Consider the following 21704-nt stretch of genomic DNA (forward strand, 5'->3'; position numbering starts at 1 on the left):
GCTGTGCTTCAAATCCGGGAATTGCGGCACGGTGGGAGCTGGTGTTTCAGCTGCACCCAAACATGCTCGATAGGGGACAAGTCCGGGGAGCGGGCAGGTCATGGAAGTGTCTGTACACGACGTAGGCAGGCCTGGGCAACCTGAGCCGTGTATGGATGGGCATTATCTTGCTGATATAGTGCTCCTGGTATCCCGGCCAGGAAGGGGAGAACATGGGGCAGTAGGATGTCGTCCACATACCGCTGCCCTGTCAATACACCACGTACCACTACGAGGGGTGATCGGCTATCGTAGGCTATGGCTCCCCAGACCATAATGCCTACATTGCAGAAGGTGTGGTGCTTGATAGCGAGGTCGGGATTGTGTCCTTGACCAGTGGTCCTCTACACCCGGACACGATGATCATCTGTCCCCAAAATGAAGCGGCACTCATCGCTGAAGACCACACATCGCCAGTCTGTGGCGTTCCACGTCGCTCTCGCCAGGCACCACTGCAAACGGAGTCGGCGATGTTGCGGTGTTAATGGGAGCACACGTAAGGGGCGCTGGGATCGTAGATTCGCCTCCGTGAGGCATTGGGAAATGGTTTGTGGACACACAGGAGCCCCTACATCTGCCTGTATAGTGGACCGGGTCACCATGGGATCCCTCTGTGCTTGCTGCACGATTCCTATATACCTAGAAGAACTATTATAAGAACCACTAATAACATATAAAATTTAAAAAGTTAACAATAATGGGCCACATAAGAAACATTTGTAGGTGCATGCGACCAACATGACTGAAAACTTTGACAATGTATAAATTACATAACAGAATTTTAATCCATGAGACATTTAGATATAAAAAAAAGTACTAAAGAAAAGTTAGCGAAAAATATAGCAATTTATTAATTGGATATTGTTTATAATTATTATATACTTTCAAAGGTTAGTAAAATCTCATAACTAATCAAAGGATGCTATTACATGCTGCTTCCCCTTTGTTTCCAAAAGGGAAAAATATATAATTGAAATGCTTCTCTATGTAAAAAAAATTAATTCATAAAGTTAGGATCGTTGTCAAGGAATATAACTTAGAAACTAGTTACAATCCTAAATTATTCAGCCACAGTGGAAAAGCAATCTGTCAGGTAGATAATTGAAGGGTTTGATAACTGAAGGTACAGTTACACAGTGCTACAAGCTATATCAGAAGTTGGTTGACACACTAACTCATTCAAAGCTCAGTTAATTGAAGGATCACTCATTTGAAAGTTGTTAATGAGATATCACGGCATCATGAAAAGCATAATTAACACCATTTATTTAAATGCTTACCTTTAAAAGCAAAAGTAAAAATCTTCCTTTCAATTTAGGTTTATTTAATTTTTCTAGCAGTATTTGGATGCAGTGACATCTTTTTTGTGCTTTTTCAAACTGGTCTACAGTACTGAAAAAAATTATAGAAGTGTCAGATTTGTCAAAGAAAAAAAAATTATGACTACTACAGGAATAATAAAACTCTTTTTGTGTAATAAGGGTAACAAGAATGACTCTTCAAATTAACCATTACTTTGATGGACTTCATAAATATGTTAAGTTGGTTGGATAATTTGTGGTTTTATGGCAAAAGGACAGCAAAGGTCATACTACACCATGACACAGATTATAGCAGTACACAGGACATAAATAAATAAATAAATAGTTATAAGGAGATAAATTAGTGAATAAGATGAAATGTATGTACAAAGCATTGAGTACATGCATATTAAAAGTATTACTAAATAGTTATCTACACAAGTTGTTAATAAAAAAGTTATAAGGAGTGATAAAATATATGCACAAAAAAATTTCTCTCTCTCTCTCTCTCTCTCTCTATATATATATACATATATATATATACATATTTTTTTTTATTTATGAAAATCTAATTCAAATCTAAACAAATAATACATAAAAGAACAATATTTTGTGAAATTTATCTTGCTCTACATTAACATTTTTATATAATTGGTATCAATGCAATATCATTTCAATTTTCTAGCGAATAACGTTTTCAGTGAATTTTATGTGCGACGATTTTTCCCCACTATGAATTGTCCGTGAACCGTTTAAAGGTCATCCGATGTTCCCCCCCCCTTCTCTAAATACTGCTATTTAGAGTTCGTAACAGTGGTGTGAGAGCTAAACACTGTCAGAGTGAATACTTTTTGATGCATATTTCACCGGTTTAATAATAAACTAAAATAACCGAAAGGTGTCTGTATCTTATTGGGCAGTTGAGCAAACAGTTGGATTATATTAGTCAGTATGCCTTATATTCAGACTTAATGTTTATATATATATTTTTTTTTTATATTTTTTATTCAACTTGTTAAAATATACATTAGACGATAGGTAACAAGGACTATTTACATATTATAAGTATATAAGTATATATATTACAGAGAAAGAAACATTTTCCTTTCGGGAATACAATACAGAATGCAATAAATGAATTCAAAATTTACAGTTCAGTATCAGTCTGAGTTATCTTTCAGATGAAGCGTATTGTCATCGTCAATCCAGAAGAGGGTACCAGTTGGATTCCACTCCTCTATGAATTTCGCGACAGTTCCTGTTCCTTTGAAGTACTCAAGTTCCAGTGAAAGCTGCTTTTTAGTTTTCGATGGAGGATATACATGAGGGTTTGTGCAGTTTCAGTGATGGATGGGTGCTGGTCATTTCTTGTCTGTTTTAGGTAGAAGCTGTAGATGACTGCCTTAGCGCAGATGAAGAGGAAATTGCATATTCTGTGTCTGTTTTCTTCTGTGTGGACTAAATTCCACTAGTCTTCTTGGCTGTGTGTGTAGTTACAGGTACTAGAGGCAGTATTCAGGGCATAGGTGATTATCACTTTGTTTGCGGGACAGGTTAGATATGTGTGTTACAAGGTACCTGAAACGTCACAGAATAGACACAGTTCTGTTTCCCTTAGCTGAAATTTGTAGAGCTTAGAAGGAGTTGGCAAGATGTTATGCTGTAGTCTCCACTGTATGTCGGAATCTGGTTTGGCACACTTCGATTTATATGGAAGATCCCACTGAAAACTGAGTGGCATATGCAGCCTTGTAGATAAGAGGGTTAAGGATGAATATAAGAAGGGCGAGGTTGGAGACACTGACATGAGGAAATGGTATATTTTCTTGTAGTTGGAGGGAAGAATTGGAAGTGAGGCTTCTGATTGTACAAGATGAAATATCGGCCCTGAGCAGTTTCTAGAAGGAATACAGATTTCCTGAGGTGTAGCGATATCTGGATAGGCTTTTATAATGGAGGCTTGCAGTTGTTGATATTGCTTTTCAGTTTTTTGGGTTCTTCATTGGTAGGCTTGTGAATGTTTTCCACTTTAGGGTCTGGGTTAGGAGGTCCCCTATAACTCTTATTCCTGCCCAGTTCCATGTAGGGAAAAGAAAGGGCTAGCCAGTTGTGAGACTTGTTATGTTTCTGTTCGAAAATAGTGGTTCTGTAAGTACAGCTGACTGTGTTGATCCTGTCAGTGTGTGATGAAGTTCTGTGTCATTCCACCGCTGTAGAGCATCTTTATAAAAATGAGGTAGTTTAGGAGAAGATGGTGCAGGACTGGCCATTCGGAGGATTGTGGAAAGTGTAAGTCCTCTGGTGGATGATTTCGTGATGTAATCCATGGTGGTTACATAAGTGTGATTGCACTGAAGTGTCTTTAGGAGGAGGATTATCCTGAAGGATCTAATCTTGTTTTCAAGGGAAATCAGGCCATGACCTCCCTTGCTGAGTGGCTTGCAGACACTCTTCCTCTAAGTGAAGACATGGAACGAAAGCTGTTCCATTTACCTAGCACCTGTTTAAAATGGTTGTGCTGTGTCCAGTTCAGTGTGTTATAAATTTTAGTGTTGCCAAGGTGCACACCTAAGTATTTTTGTCCTTCGCTTGACCAGGTACATTCGATCAGAGAATCATTTCTAGACTTCCTTCTGCCTGACCATGAGTCCGTGGTTTTTGCAGAATTTAATTTGGCCCCTGAGGCTTGTGCATATAGTCTGTGTGGTTCCTCGGTTACTGTCATTTCTTCTTCATTTCGGACTATTACAGTGATGTCATCAGCATATGCTGATAGGGTTATTTTTTATGTGGATCTGTTATGTTGGTTCATTTGGAGATGATGGTGTTGTGTACTCTTTTTAAGAAGGGTTCTATGGCCAGTGTATATAATTGACCGGAGAGGGGTCATCCTTGCTTGATCCCTCAAGAGTATGACAAAGTGCGAGTGAGCCTGTTGTTGATTTTTAAACAGAAGTGCGCATCTCTGTAAAGCAATTGCACTGTTTCAATGATGAGAGGACCATAGCCAAATGCCTTTAGGACTTCATAAAGGTACTCGTGCTCTATTGTGTCGAAAGCCTTCTCCTGATCAAGGCTGACGAGTGCTAGGTTTCCATGTTGGCTGTTTGCGATGTGGATGAGATCTCTTATTAAATGGAGGTTATCATCTACAGATCTTCCTGGAACAGAGTACTACTCTGTTTTAAACAGAGTAGTTGGCTTTATTCGGTTTGCTATAACTTTGGAAATGATTTTGCAATCAGTATTAATTAGGGAGATTGGATGCCAGTTTAGGATATCCATGTGGTCTCCCTTCTTTGGTATCATTCGCGCTACTGAGGTCGTGATGGATTGTGGGAGCCCATTGATGTAGGTTTCTTGCAGTGTTTTGAGGAGAAGTGGTCCGAGTTGATTCCAGAAGACTTGGAAAAACTGGGACGTGAGACTATCCAGGCCAGGAGATTTGTTCTTTGGCAAAGATGTGCATGCAGTTTTCAGTTCATCTAGCGTGATTTCTAAGTGGTTCCAATCTGTTGCAGAGATTTTTTTTGTTTCTTTCAGTATTTCGTGAATGGCATGATGGGATGTTCCTGCAGTACTGTATGCATTCTTGTAGTATTGTAGGATTTCAGAGGTGATTTTACTTGGATCTTCTGTGATGCTGTCGTCTTGAAGTCTGATAGCAGAGATGGAGTTTGCTGCCTGGCACTTTTTTTCCAAAGAGAAAAAATATTTTGTGGTCTGAAAGATTTATTTGTGTATGCCGAGATCTAAGTAGGGCACCTTTTGCCGATAATTCTCCCTGTCTTTGCATGGCTTGGAAGGCAGAATGATATTCACTGCTTTCTTCTGGGAGATACTTGAGCTGTTCCTTCAAGTTGTTGGATTCTAATGTTCCTCTGTTGATTTTTCTGGTTACCGTAGAACTGCATGAAGGATTTTATTTGTGACTTTAAGTGGGGCCACCATGTTTTCATTGGTTCTGTATCCTCCTTCATTGTGATTGGTTATTAATGCCTAAGTGTTTTTTTATGTAATCTGGATCTTTCAGGAGGGTATTGTTGAAGATCCAATAGGCACTTCCTGGTTTGGATGCTTCCAAAGATAATGAAAGTTGCAGCTTGAGGAAGCAATGATCTGAGATGTAGGAAGGAATGTGTGAGATGTTTCTAACTAGAGAAACAGTGTGTTTGGTAATGTAGTATCTGTCCGGTCATGCTTGGCAGAGTGGTCTGTTAGTTGCTGTGATTGCTGACCTCCATGTGTAGGACTTCTTATCTGGATGTTGATGCCAAAAGACGTCAATGAGTTCATTATTGTTTATAAGTGTTTGAAGTTTGTTTATTAATTGGCTATGACGTTCCACACACTGAAGTCCGTCTTTTTCTTGGTCAAGAGTGCAATTAAAGTCTCCAGCTATTATGATATGTTCTTGGTCTATACTAGAAAGATGGTTTTGAACAAAATCCAGGATTTGTGATGCCAGAGCATCCTGCTGTGGTATGTAGATATTGAACACATGCAGGGTATTATGGTTGGGTGCTTTTATCTGAGCATACAAGACATATCCTGATATATCAGCAATCACTTTTAGTCTGTAGGGAGAATGATGAAGTACTCCTAAGCTGACTCCTGCTCCATGATGTTGTTAGGTTGCAGAGTGATGTAGGTCATAAGGCCACTCTGCCCATCTTCTAGATAATTTGGAAGAGGAGCTTATATTTCTTTCCTGCAGAAGTAATAGGTCTATATGATGTTTTTGTACCTGGTCAAGAACTATTCTGTTGCATAAAGCAGAAGCACATCCTCTTGCATTAAGAGAAAACAGGCTCAGAGACATTATGTTTATGAAAGTTTAATTGTAGGTTGAATCTAATATTGGTCCTGATATTGTGTTTGTAGCCCATTAATCAGGTAGTAGATTAGCTTACTCCTGTTAAGCTCTGCTCTGCCCTTTTCACATTTTAATTTTGAGTGTAGGTCCTGAAGTTGAGATATTAGTTCCAGAATTCTTGTGGTGTATTTAAGGGCTATAGTTAATTTGTGAGGGGAGCCTCGTACTTTCTGTATGAAGGACGACAGCTGCTTCATGGTTAGGGGATCCTCAGTGTGGGGAAGTTCCCCCTCAGCTTCTTCCTCTTCTAAGTCGTCATGTGGGAGTACAGTTTCATCATCGTCTGGGAACTCTCTTTCTCCTTGGCTGGCGGCAGGTGATGGAAGGCCATTTTGAGTAGTTTCTTCTATTAGATGAGGTTTTGAATTAGTGGGAGGCTGGGTTGGTGATTCTGGTTATTGTGTCCGGGGATTGCTTTTAATTTGTTCATTCGAGTCATCTCTATTGGGAGGATCTGTGATTTCATGCTGTTTGTGCTGTGAAACTTCGTTATCAGAGATTTGGATCTCATTAGTTAACTGAACCTCGTCTTTTCCAGGTCGGGATTTTCTTGGTTCTGATATTCGTGATTTGGAGAGAATTTTTGGTTTACTTTTTCCTATGCTTGGATTTTCTTCACGAACGATGTTGTTCTATTCAACTGGTTTCATATTCTGGGCTGGGATATTTGTTGATGAACTGTTGGTAATATAGGGATATTGTTTCCTAATCTGACCATCTTCATGACAGAAGAAGCACTGTGATGAGGAAGGTAAGTAGAAAGTGTAGGTTATTCCATTCATATCCGTGTTGATTAATTTTGGGAGGTCGTGTAGTGCATCATTGTTTGGAAAGTGCATTAATGCCTGTCTTTGAAAGCTTTTGACATGGCGAATTCGGGCTTTTTTCGTAGCTGCTGACAATGTGCATATTTTTCCTGTGACAGAACAATTATCTTGATAAGATGGATCTGATAAGTTGATGAGGAATTTCAGGGGGAACATTTGATACTGTTACTTTTGTCGGAGCTAGTTCTATTGGTGCTGCTTCGAAGTGATAATCACGGATATCTACGCCTTTTTGTAGTACATTTTGTGCCCATGATATGTGGCTAAAATACACCTGCACAGTACCAGCAACACGGGAAGAGCCAGTAATATTTTTCGCAGGTACAATTTTGGCAATAGCCATTCAGATACCCTTCTAGTGCAATGTTTTCTTTGGTTGCAAAGATAACAATTCCATTTTCTCGGGAAATGACGTTGCTAACAGTGGTAGTAATTTTTGCATTAATCAGTTTACTGCTGGCTGATGTGGCATTCGTGTGTGAAATCGGTGTTTTGGAGGACGATAGGATATATCCATTTGATACAACATTAGCGTAAGATTTGGAATTGACTGACCTGTTTTCCGTGTCAGCAGCTCCAGTGACCTTTGCTCTTCCTTCCGGGTCCAAAGTTGTGGGGGTCCTTGCATTTCTGTGTCAGTGGTGGTACAGGAATATGTGGTTGCCATGGTAGGTAATCCTACGCTGGCGATAGCCGCAGGTGAGTAATGCAGCCAATGCAGGTGGCAAAGAAGGAATTATGGTGTCGAAGTGGAAAATATATAGGAATGCATACACCAGGAGAAGAAAACTGTCATAAATCACTTATCACTACACTTATGCGTTCACAACTAGTATGAGCAAATAGCTCTCGGATTGAAGAATATCTCTATATAAAAAAAACCGGAAAAAAAAGGAACCGGAAGCCAACAACTGTCTGCCCTTCCTGGATACACTCATTACACGTCTCCCAGATGGTTCCTTATCATTTTCAGTTTTCAGAAAACCCACACATACAGGCAGATACTTACACAAACAATCACACCATCATCCTTCTCAACAATATGGCATTTTAAAAACGCTAACCCATAGAGCGAGAGCAATCTGTTCAAATGACAAGGCTCTTACTGCTGAACTGACTCACTTACGCCACACCTTCTTGGCCAACGGCTACAATCCACAAAAAATAAACAAAATACTAAACACTCCTAAGAAACCCTTCCCACCATCCACCACAGAGAACTACAACAAAACAGTCACCATCCCTTACATTAAAGGCACATCCGAAAAGATCTCAAGAATTCTCATTAAACATAAACTACGCACTACATTCAGACCATGTAGCAAATTAGCCACCCTCATCCGCTCACCCAAGGACAGCATTCCTCCTTTATCACATCCAGGAGTCTACCAAGTACCCTGCTCATGCAATCAAGCCTACTACGGTCAAACAGGAAGAACTGTGAATATCCGCATCAGCGAACATAAACGATACGTCCGGAAATATCATTATGGGAAGTCGGGCCTAGCAGACCATGCTCTGGATACCCCTGCACACAGGATCAACTGGAAAAACACAAAAGTACTACACAGAAACCCATATAAATCAGAGAGATTGTTCTTAGAGGCGACAGAAGCCCTAAAACACACCCCAAATCTCAACAAATATGGCTGTATTAACTTGCCGAAGATCTGGGAGACAGTCATATTAAGGAAAAACTAGCACTTTTCTAGGACTCTAGCAATATATGATAGCGTTTTTTTTTTTTTTTTTTTTTTTTTTTTTTTTTTTTTTTTTCAGATAGAGGGCGCCAAAATCAGGACTCTAGTCTTTGTGTTGCTGCTACAATTTTGTTAATGTACACCATGTTGTTTTAGTCTCGCGTATTGTGACAAACAGTGTTTTTGTGCTCTGAAGATGCTGGTTATAATACCAGCGAAATATCAGCATCAAGTTAATAAATTAATTATTTACTTAGTTTCTGTGTTCTATTATACCGTTAAAATAATAAACAACATGTTCGACGAACACATAAGTCTGTCCACACGTCTATATAAAAAACTATGTCCTCCCTTGCGAATAAACATATAAAAGGTGGGAGAAGGCAGGAGCATATGAACGCACGTGCAACACCTTGGCCACCTAGCGAGAGAGTAGATACATAGATAGATAGATATATTTTTTAAAATTTTTTTTTCATTTAACTTGTTAAAATATACATTAGACGATAAGTAACAAGGACTATTTACATATTATAAATATATAAGTATATATATATTATATTACAGAGAAAGAAACATTTTCCTTTCAGGTATACAATAGAGAATGCAATAAATGAATTCAAAATGACAGTTCAGTTTCAGTCTGATTTATCTTTCAGATGAAGCGTATTGTCGTAGTCAATCCAGAAGAGGGTACCAGTTGGATTCCACTCCTCTATGAATTTCGCGACAGTTCCTGTTCCTTTGAAGTATTCAAGTTCCAGTGAAAGCCTGCTTTTTAGTTTTTGATGGAGGATATACATGAGGGTTTGTGCATTTCAGTGATGGATGGGTACTGGTAATTTCTTGTCTGTCTTAGGTAGAAACTGTAGATGACGGCGTTAGCGCAGATGAAGAGGAAATTGCATGTTCTGTGTCTGTTTTCTTCTGTGTAGACTAAATTCCAGTAGTCTTCTTGGCTGTGTGCATAGATACAGGTGCTAGATACAGGTGCTAGAGAGACAGTATTCAGGACATAGGTGACCATCACTTTGTTTGCAGGACATGTTAGATATGTATGTTCCAAGGTACCTGAAACGTCACAGAATAGACACAGTTCCATTTCTCTTAGCTCAAATTTGTAGATCTTAGAAGGAGTTGGCAAGATGTTATGCCATATTCTCCACTGCATGTTGGAATCTGGTTTGGCACACTTCGATTTATATGGAAGATCCCACTGAAAACTGAGTGGCATATGCAGCTTTGTAGATGAGAGGGTTAAGGATGAATATAAGAAGGGCAAGGTTGGAGACACTGACATGAAGTGGTATATTTTCTTGTAGTTGGAGGGAAGAATTGGAAGTGAGGCTTCTGATTGTACAAGATGAAATATCGGCCCCGAGCAGTTTCTAGAAGGAATACAGATTTCCTGAGGTGTAGTGATATCTGGATAGGCTTTTATAATGGAGGCTTGCAACTGTTGATATTGCTTTTCAGTTTTGGGGTTCTTCATTGGTAGGCTTGTGAATGTTTTCCACTTTAGGGTCTGGGTTAGGAGGTCCCCTATGACTCTAATTCCTGGCCAGTTCCATGTAGGGAAAAGAAAGGGCTGGCCAGTTGTGAGACTTGTTATGTTTCTGTTTGAAAATAGTGGTTCTGTAAGTACAGCTAACTCTGTTGATCCTGTTAGTGTGTGATGAAGTTGTGTGTTTTTCCACCGCTGTAGAGCATCTCTGTAAAAAATGAAGTAGTTTAGGAGGATATGGTGCAGGACTGGCCATTCGGAGGATTGTAGAACGTGTAAGTCCTCTGGTGGATGATTTCATGATTTAATCGAAGGTGGTTACATAACTGTGATTGCATTGAAGTGTCTTTATGAGGTGTCGCAAAGAGCTGATATTAACATCTCCAATTTTGATATCAGGTTTAATACCACTTTCCTTCATAATATGATCCACATAGATAATGAATAACAGAGGGGATAATGTACATCCTTGTCTCACACCAGATTTAACATTAAACCATCTTCCTGTACTTCCTTCAATTCTAACTGCTGACTTACAACTCAATTAAAGACCAATTATTGCTTGATATAATGCTCCATTGACACCATATAACTGTAGCGTATTGAATAGCTTCTCTCTTGGCACCTTGTCATATGATTTTTCCAGATCTACAAAACTTAAATACAGATCTTTGTTATATTTCCATGATTTCTCAACTACAAGAGTGGTCTGAAAAGTTCTTGGCCTAAGAATTAAAAAAACGAATTTATAATTTCAAAATTATTTTTATTTTTCAACATAATCTCCCTTAAGACTAATACATCTTTTCCAGAGATGCTCCAGTACCATTATCCCGTCCCTATAGTGGTTCTCAGTAATATCTGAAAAATACTCTACCATGGAGTTCTGATTTTTCTATCCTTGCAGACAACCTCACCACATGCCTCTAGCTGAATCAATCAATGTTTTTTTCAACTTTCCACTGAATTTTCAAGGTTTGATTACTGTTCTCAAACTCTTTCATTTTTTCTTGAATAATGTTTGTGTGTTTTAGCCTACAGTTCACATCTGAGAGCTGCTCAACCTTTAATTGCTTTAAAACTTTCTTATATGTTATTCTTTTCAATATGAAATTGAATTTTATCCTGCTCAAGAGTAAATGGTGATCACTTCCAATTTCAAATCCGCTGTACACTCTGGTGTCCTGCTTCAGGGAGAAAACAATCACGTTGTCAATGAGACTTTTCTTATTCCTTGCCTCTTCTCTCCATGTGAATTTGTGCACATTTTTATGTTTGAACATTGTGCTAGTAATAACCAGTCCATGTCCTGAGCAGAAATCCAACAGGTATTTGCCATTATTATTAGGCTTTGCTTTTTTCTCCAAATTTTCCCAAAATATTTTTTTTAATTCTGACAATCATTTCCTACTCTGCTATTTAGATCCCCAACAAGGACCAACTTTCCTTTTTTATTGTGTCAGTTGCTTTCTCTAAAGCCTCAAAAATTCCTCCACTTCTACCTTAGCAGAACCTTCTGTGGGACCATAAGCACAAATAAGTCTTATTGTCCAGATCCCCATTCTGATATTTGCCCACATCACTCTACTTGAGACTGCCTTCCATTCAAGAAGAGTAGCCTTGTATTTAGTGTTGAATACTATGGCTACTCCTTCTTTTCCTTGATTGTCATTGCCTGAATATAACATTTTGTATTTATTGCTCAGAAAGATCTCACTAGTTTTTGTCTTTTTTGTTTCAGGCACCTCTATTATGTCGGTTTGGTTCTTATCTAATTCCTCAGCTAGCTCCATATCTTTGCCATTCAGGCTTCTTATGTTGATAGTACCAATCTTGAACTCAGGTTATGTTGAGTTGGGTTGTGTTTTAGGATTTTCCAATATCCGACTTTTGCTGTTTGCCCTGGTTCCCTGGCAAAAGAACCAGGCGATGCCCCATCAGGCATGAAATTCTGTCATGTTGTACCATCATTTTATATTTTGATTTTAGCCAATAAGAATACAATTTGATCAGCTAAATTCCAAATTGCCAGCTCATCCTTGTTTGTTCAGTATCCAGGTAGATACCTAACAGGGTGCACCACGAGAAGGTGAGGACCGGACATTAGTCAGAAGCCCTGGTCTTCTCTGCATTCCTTTAAAGGCTATGTGGAGGTCTCCTCTCAGTTACACAGCTTTGACCCTTAATCATCCCACAAATAAAATGTTTGTACAATTAATATGTACAATGTGGTATCTACATATAACAAATCAAATTTATAATCAAATGTGTTTGAATAAATTAATTCTTTGTAAAAATTTTAAAATGTCATGCAGTTTGTCTGGTTCTGATAACATCTACCTGAGTGTATAGGGCTTGGCCAGATTTTTACATTATTTGCACATAGGTGGATCATTAGCCCTCAGTAAAAAAGAATGTGTGAGATGCCTGTGACCTATGTAGAGCCTAGCAAGAACAACTTCCTCTCTTCTGTTTCTATGCTGACCAGACTACCAATGCTTCCTGCCAGGAGTATTGCCATTGGGCAATTAACTTTGATTTTATAAACTATTTGTAGTCAGTATGTGGTATCGTCAAACAGTATGTTGATAAAGTATGAGCTTATCTAGCAGCTGCATCTGTGATATCATTTCCCTTAATTCCAATGTGGCTGGGAATCTACCAACCAATCAAAACGAAGGTGTTCATTTTGTATAAAAGTGTAACACCTCATCATACAATGGATGTGGATTATACACTGAACAAGAGATAGCCTGTAAAGAACTCAAAAAGTCTGTATAAATTAGACACTTTTGGTAGGAATTTTATTTTATATGCACAAGTGTGGGCTGAATGGCAAGTAACTCTGCTGTAGAATTATTGCAATCGAGTGGGATCTGGTTGGCGATCTAGAAAACACAGTAGCACAGCCAACAGAGATCTCTGATCTTGAACTATCAGTATAGATGGACAAGAAATCAGAGTGGGCTGTTCCATGTTCATTAAACAATTGAAGGTAGACTGACAATGGTGTATGGGACTTCTGTAGTTGACACAATGAGAAGTTGCAGGATGAGGTGCAAGCCTGCCATGGGGGAATGCTGTCTCGTTTGGTGCAGGTAATTTCAGCATTCATGCCAACAACTTTCATAGCCTCTTTAATGTGCATACTAAAAGGACAAATGGCAGTCTGACGTGTGTGTGTGGGGGGGGGATATTGGATCTCTCAATGCAGAGAAGAGACTAGTCCATGTAGGATGATCAGAAAGGGACTTTATCCTTAGGGCATAATTAAGAAACAAATGTTTTTGTCTAAGTGATGAGGGGGGGGGGGTCATTTGATTCAACATAAAGACTTTGAATGGGTGATGTGCAAAAAGCATCAGTGGCTATTCGCACTGATGGATACCCTGATGATGGATAGGATCCAACCACCAGAGCATGCTCTCCCTTGCAGAACTTGGGATCCAAAATGAAGATTTGAATGTACAAGTGTAGGATAAATGCAGAGCAAGGAACATTGATCAGCACCCCATTCTATAGAGGATGGAGTGTGAGGATATCCAATGCTTTTTTTTTTTTTTTGCATTTTTCCTGAAGACAATGAATATGTGCAAAGAATGTTAGCTTTCTGTCAAAGATAAGTCCCAAGAACTTGGTGCTACTGGGATAATAGTTTGTCCCGTTCTTAAATCAGGATTGGGGTAAAGAGTGCATTTCTGGCAGAAGCATACACAGAGAATCTTTTACTGCAGAGAACCTGAACCCTTGACGAGACATCATCAATTGCTTGTTAAAGTTGCCTTTCAATGACCCTCATATTGCAGGAGTGACAGTAAATTGTGAAATGATCAACAAAGGCAATTGCCTACTTTGGGAGGAAGCTATTCAGCAAATGAGTTCACTTTAATAGTAATGAGGGTTACACTTAAGACAGAGCCTTGGGGGACTCCCTCTTCTTGATGATATGGCTGAGATAACGTGCTTCCCACTTGGACTTGAAAGACTCAACTGGATAGAAAGTTTTAATAAAAAAACTTTTTATTCAGGAAGGTGGCCCTTCAGACCAAACTTAAACAGACCAAAATTAAAGTCTTTTAATATGCCATATATGCAGGCTGTGTTATGTGCTTTTTTTCATGTCAAAGAACACTGAAACCACATACTCTCGTTTCAGAAAAGTGTTGCTTATATATGTTTCTAAACAGACCAAATGGTCCAAGGTTGATCAGAGTCTATGAAAGCCATATTGTGTGTGTGTTGGAAAGAAAACTGTTGCTTTCTAAGTACCAGGGAATCCTTGTGTTTACCATTTTTACCATGACCTTACAAAGCCAGCTAGTCAGAGCAATTGGATGATAATTGTTAGCCTGAGCTGGATCCTTGCCTGGTTTTTGGATAGCAATGACAAATGACTTATGTCAAGAGTCTGGAAATGCTTCCTTTGTAAATATTCTGTTGTATAGTAAGAGAATGATATCCACAGAAGATGAGCGGAGGTGTTTTATCATCTCTTAATGGATGTCATCAGGGTCTACTATACTAAAGTGAGAGAAGAGAAGTACTTTTTTTTTTGGTTCCTCCTTAGCAAATGGCTGACTGTATCAAGCCATTTGCAAAGGAGCTATTATTTATTTATACAAAATCAGCTTAGCTGCTGTTTCTCTTGTTGTTCTTTCAAAATTAAAAATCAGGAGGATGGGTTGCTGAGATCCTGACAGTTTTTCCCAAAAAGTCTGCAATAGCTTTGGGATCAGCAACAACAGATCCATTACGTTCCAAGGTAGAAAAACAGCATGTTTTGTATCTACCTTTCATCTTCTGGATTTTATTCCATACACTTTTTGCCCTGGTTGTTTGATTAATCAATGATGTAAATTGGATCCAGGATTGTTTTTGACTCTGACATCTCACATGACATGCTTCAGCATGAGATCATTTAAATGCTATTAATTTTGTTGTAATAGGGTGTCTACAAAATATACCCGATGCTCTATCTTGATCTTTTTTGACTGCTTGGCACTCTGGGTTCCACCAAGGCTTTGGACAGAGGGGAAATCAGGACAATGTTTTTGGAATTGCTGTAGTTGCTGCATGGACAATACAGTCTGTTTCGCATTTCAGTGCTTTATTGATAGGTGTTTGGCTGACTACTTCAGTATTAAATTTTGCAAGATTGGATATGGAAAATGTATTCCAGTCAGCCTGGTCCATTTTCCACATGGGCATCCATGTAAGAGGACATGGTTCCTGTGAAGACATAGTGCTAATAATGGGAAAGTGATCACTTCTTTATGTTTTCTTCGACATCCCATGTGAGCAGGGGAGCAGATTGTAAGATCGATTGCAGAATAAGAGTGGGTAGACACATGGAAGAAGGTATTTACTCTGTTATTAATAAGGGAAAGGTCATGGTTGTCAAGTATTCACTCAATGATATGACGTAGTCTATTCGTGTTGGCACTACCCCACAGTGTTATTGTCCGTTGTGCATCAGGAGTATGGGCTGAGGCAGTTGCAATATGAGATTATCAAGTTCCATTCCATTTAATTCAAAACTTGGTACTAAATATATTGAGCATACCGTGGTAAACTCCACACATAGGTGAATTGCTACTGCTTCCAGAGCAGTATTAAACTGAACATGATGGAAAGAAGTATGACTGCCCATGAGAATAGTTACTCCACCATGAGCATACAAGAGTGATATTCCTGAAAGTAAGGTCCTCACTAGGTTTTAAATATGTTTCCTGCAGAAAAAAACAATAAAGTATGTTTCTGCAGCAGGTGCTTGATATCATTAATATTCTGGCAAAATCTACAACAGTTCCATTGTAAACATATTTCTGTTGTTTAGACTTTGTAAACTTGTCTAATTTCCAGAAGGTTGAGGACTACCCTTGTCAGTTAAATTTCTCATTAGAATTTGGAAAGTGTGGACGACCAGTGTCCATCTCTTCCTCTGGAAAAATATTCAATACATCATCAAATGGGTGAGGATCACTGGGTAAGTTTAAGTTACTTTCAGTGGATACTGAAGTATTCATTTTTTCTGTGGGTTTATCTTTGAGTGATAACCTTGATAAAATTTTTTTCACAAGTGGGTTCATAAATGGAACCATTTTTAGAGCTGTTCCTGGAGCGAGACTGTGCATCATGTTGATGTGCTCAACAGTGAAGCAGTCATGATCGTAAAGTTCAGGTATGGTGAAATTATCAGATGGTGGAATGTCTAGACATGAGTTTGAGTTGCTGTTGACATTTCCTTAAATACCACCTTCTCAGCATAAGAGGATCACAGAGTAGGTGTGGTGGTGACTAACTTCCTTTTTGCATTTTTAAATGATATGATATATGTTGTCCTGTTTTTATCTTTTGTATTTCTTTTTCATTTTTCTACTTCTAACCTGCACAGGAGTGCGCTGGATGATCTCCGTGACAGTTTACACATTTAGCTTTGTTTGCAGAGCAAGACTGGTTATCATGTGCTTTACCACCACATTAGGTCTAGGTGGCAGAGCTACGACAAGCAGTTTGGGCATGTCCATATTTCTGGCATTTGAACATCTTAGTGGATTAGGGATGTATACAGTCTAATAGGACAATTGAGATACTCTGCTTTTACAGATGTTGGAGGCTTAGGAGTATCAAAAGTAAGGATGATGTTTCTGGTTGAAACCAGGCAATCATCCCTACAAATCAGAATGCATCTCATACCCCCCCCCCCCCGATCTTTCAGCTTTGAACATATCTCCTCATCAGGAACATCAAGGAGGCCCAATCTGAGATCACTCCTTCCTTTACAGGAATTGAGTGTTTTATGAGGTATGCTATGTATTCCACCCATCCACTGAGTAGTTTTCAGAATGCTGTTGGCATGATGTTTCTACAAGGGCATCACCAGAATGCAGTTTATCTATTTTAGGAGAACCTACCAGTCCTTCTAAATCCTTTTGAATAAAGAAGAGCGATATTTTCGCTACTGATTTTTCACCTGTTGCATGGATAATTAGAAAAACTTGTATCACGTACTAGTATTTTGTTTCTTACGTTATCAAAATATATAACAATAAATAGGTCTCATTACTTCGGACTTTGTTAGGACCCCTGAAACATTTGAGGAGGAAGAATTCATGCTCAAGTGGTAGCATGAATGGGGAACTCTGGAGGCACAAGAGCTCCCCACCACACAGAGATGTCACTCTCAAGCAAGTAATGGCTTTGCTCAGGTGTTGAATGTCAGGGCTACCCCAAATGCTATACAAGCACCATAGCAAGCCTTGGACCCTGTCCTCAGACACGGTTCAAGGCTTGCTATGGTGCTTGTATAGCATTTGGGCCACATGGGAAAGTAGATTTACTGCAGCACACTTGACCCTTGCAGGCAAGCCCAATAATCAAATGATCCTCTCCAGGCCATCCAGTACCCCCTGTCTTGTCGAAGCAGAGGCCAAAGTAGTGCAAGACTATCAGGATCCCCCTTTCTGGATGTCCATGGGTCGCACTGCACTCCAAACATTGCTGCAAGGCATTGGATCCCAGTGATGATAGTCTGGAAGATAAGATAATAACATAGACTCAGGAGAAGTAGAGAAAAAAATGCATGAAAAAAAGCAAAGGAAAAAGAGGAAGAATGAAAAGGGCCGGTACCATCACAGGGAGGTCTCCACCACCACAAACATGTCCATCACATGAAAGGAGAGAAAGTTATTAAGTAAAATTATAACTACAAAGGTTAAAGAAGAGTTAGAGGATTGCTTAAGAGTAAAAATCACATAACTGGGAGACCTCCACATAGCCTTTAAGGAAAATGTAGAAAACCGACTGGAGATTCTGAACTAATGTCCAATCCTCACCTTCACATGATGCACCACATTAGTAGGCATCCACTGAGTACTGAACAAATGAGGATAGGGCTGGCAATTATGGACTTTGTTGACCAAATTGTACTCTTTAATGGCTTAAAGCACAAACATATACAATGGTGCAACATAATGAGAATTCATACTGGCTGGGACGTTGCCCAGTTAAACAAGGCCCCGATGTTTATGTCATGAAACCAGGGTGAACAGTAATGTCAGCTACGGAACAAACTCTGACTCAACATCTAGAAAAGAAGAATGAATCCAACATCAGAAGAAATGAAGATATTAATATGAGGATTAATAGAAAGGAAATAAAACTTTCAGAAGAACCAGAAAAGTACCACATGAAAAAAAATTGGCATCAACAAAGAAGACAAAAACAGATTAGATCTTACTACATAATAAGTATAGGATGTTGCCTACATTTGGGCAATAACAACCAAGAAAAGGAAGGAGTGGCAATTGCATTTAACACCACACATGAAGATAAACTTCTTGATTGCAAGGCAGTTCCAAGTAGAGTTATGTGGGCAAACTTCAAAATGTAGGCAACATCCTATACCAAATGAAATTTATTTGTACCTATGGTCCCATAGATAGTTTTCTGAAGGAAGAAGTGGAAAATGTTTTGAGTGATTATAACAAGCAGCTGACAAATAAAATGAAAAAAGTGGTCCTTGTTAGAGATCTAAACAGCAGAGTAGAAACAATGCCACCAAGCATACAGGAATGTTTTAGGAAAATTTGGAGAAAGGAGAAAGCTAATAAAAACACTAAATATCTGATGGATTTCTGCCCAGAATACGAACTAGTCATTACTAACATCATGATCATCATCAAATTCCTGTATAACACGATTAACACTATATTCCAACATAAAGATGTGCATTACAAGAAATAAGAAAATCCTCATTGACTATATCATGGTTAATAGTAATATCTTTATGTTGGTTGCAGATACAAGAATATATATATAGAGGATTTGAAATTGGAAGTGATCACTTAAGATTTAAGTAGGATAAAAATGAATATCACATTGAAGAGAAGAACATATAAGAAAGTTGTAAGAAGAATTAAAGTTGAGCAGCTTTTAACCTGTAGACTCATCTGCAGAAACATTCTTCTTTTTCTCTTCCACCCATGGCAGGTTGAGTTTCTCAAAGACAAATTTTTGCCATTTCTTTCTGTCTTTTTTATGAAGTTCTATTATGGAGTTTAAATGGGTGCTTTCTTTAATGTTGTCAATCCATTTCTTTCTTGGTCTTCCTCTGCTGGGCTGTCCTTCAATTCTACCATTTAATAATATGTTGTTGGTAGTCTTTCTGGGTTCATTCTTGATACATGTCCGAACCAGCTTAGTTGGCTCTTTTTTAGTGCTGTAATTATTGTTTCTTTAGAGTTAAGTTCTTCTCTGACTTTTTCATTTGTTTTTTTTTCTGTCCAGTTTGTTCTACTGAATTTTCTTAAGCATTTCATTTCAAAAGCATTGAGTTTATCCGTTTCTTTTTTTCTTAAGATCCAGCATTCTGAGTCATAGAATACTGTGGGAATTATCATTGTTTTATATATCATTAATTTGAGTTCTTTGCTTAATCTTTTATTGTTTCATATTTTTTGTAGTTTGCCCATTGTTATCCATCCATTACTGATTCTGTGTTTGATGATTTTGAAATAATCTAGATCTTCAGTGATCATTGATCCTAGGTAATTGAACTGCTTTACTTGTTCTATATTATTGTTTCCTATTTTCATTTGGATTGCGTCCCTTTTTTTTCCTATTATCATTAGTTTTGTTTTACTAAAATTGATTTTCATATCATATTTGTTACTTGTTTGATGCAGCTTGGTCAAGATATTTTCTAATTTTTTTTGGCTGTCTGTAGTGATAACTATGTCATCAGCATACTTTAAATGTGTTATATTTCTTCCATTTATAGTTGTGCCTAAACACATCTGTAGTCCTTTGTCTACTACTTCTTTTAGGTACGGGTTGAATAAATATGGTGACAAAGGATGGCCCTGCATAACTCCTTTTTTTAATTGTTATTTGATCTGTTTCTATGTTTTTGTAATTCAGTACTGCTTGTGTTTCTGAATAGTAATTCTTGATACAATTTAATAGGTATGTGTCGAACCCTCTGTTTTCTAGAATTTTAATGAGTTTGCTTCTGTTTATTGAGTCAAAAGCTTGTTTGAAGTCGATAAAACAGCAGTAGAGTTTTTTATTTTTGTCTCTCATAAGATCTGCTAATCTGTTTAATGTGAAAATTGCATCTACTGTGCTTCTGCTATTTCTAAATCCCATTTGCTCTTCTTCCATCTGTTCTTCATAGGAATGTTTAACTCTGTTTTGAAGAATCCTGATGAATATTTTACAGCAATGACTTAGAGGGGTGATAGGTCTATAGTTAGTGCAAGATCTGACATCTCCTTTTTTGTTGATGGTCTGGTGTGACCTGTTCTCCATTCTGTTGGTAAATTTCCTTTCTTTAGTATTTTGTTGAACAGTTCCCTTAGGTAATTTATTATGCTTTCTCCCCCTTTTTCTAGACGTTCTTTTTGAATGTTGTCTATCTATGCCTGGTGCTTTATTATTTTTTATTTGTTTGATTGCTCTATGTATTTCTTCATTTAGTATATCTTTTGTGGCAGAAATTTCTTCTGAGTTGAAGGCATTTTGATCTATGTTTTCTTCAGCTGCAAATGTTTCTTTAAAATGATTAGTCCATCTTTTATTGTTTCACGGCTACTTGTTGTGGTTCCATCTTTTTGCAGTATTGAAACTGGGTTTGGGTGAGCATGTTCTAGTTATCTCTTTAAGTAATTCATAAATGGTCTTGGAGTCATGTTTTTTGTATGCTTCTTCACATATTCCTGCTTTTTCTTCTAAATATGTGATTTTTGTTAATCTGCATTTTTGTCTATTTCTTTTTTCAAATTTTTGCATAATATATATTCTATTTTCCTCATTATTTTCTTTTCAGAGGTTAGAGTTTTGGATATTCTTTTTTTCTCACATAAGTCCAAAATCTCTGGTGTAAGCCAATCTTTATTTACTCTTGTCTGGTAGCCCAGGTATTTTGTTGCTGTTTCTTTAATAATTTCTTTACCTTTCTAACAAGACTCCAAGACTGTATTTAAAGCAAGATTATTTAATTTTTCTTTTAATGTTCTCTGATAGTTAGATCTTGTCAAACTATTATTGAGTTTTGAGATGTCTATCTTCTTTTGTTTTTGGTGGTTTATTCTCTTTCTTTTGAAACTGATTTTTAGTTTGGCTGATAGTAGTTCATGGTCTGTATCCATGTCAATCTTTTTTTTAATGTTTTGATATTTTGGAAGGAATGTTTCCATTTCTTATTAACGATTATATAGTCTATACAGTTTCTGATTTCATTGTTTGGTGACGTCCAGGTGTATTGGTGTTGTGGCCTATGGTAGAATAAGGTATTTGTGATTAACAGTTGATTTATTTTGCAAAAATCAAGTCTTCTCCTCTCTCATTCATCTCTCCATGACCAAATTTTCCCATTACTTCTGCTTTATCTTCAGCATACTGACCAATCTTTGCATTAAAATCTCCCAAAATAATCAGGATATCTCTTGTACTTTC

The 21704-nt window shown here is 38.0% G+C and overlaps 1 protein-coding gene across 1 annotated transcript in view; it reads right to left on the bottom strand.

Moving 5' to 3' along the window:
• Tango6 (transport and golgi organization 6) overlaps positions 1-21704 on the bottom strand; it is a 410302-nt gene that overhangs the window by 155643 nt on the left and 232955 nt on the right. The window contains exon 12 of the mRNA XM_090391522.1: positions 1320-1431. Coding sequence (XP_090247648.1) covers positions 1320-1431 — 112 coding nt within the window. The remainder of the gene's footprint in view (positions 1-1319; positions 1432-21704) is intronic.

This window comes from Typopeltis vanoorti, chromosome 4, assembly GCF_054136105.1.
Source record: "Typopeltis vanoorti isolate ZY-2024b chromosome 4, IOZ_Tvanoo_1.0, whole genome shotgun sequence".
Classification (NCBI taxonomy): domain Eukaryota; kingdom Metazoa; phylum Arthropoda; class Arachnida; order Uropygi; family Thelyphonidae; genus Typopeltis; species Typopeltis vanoorti.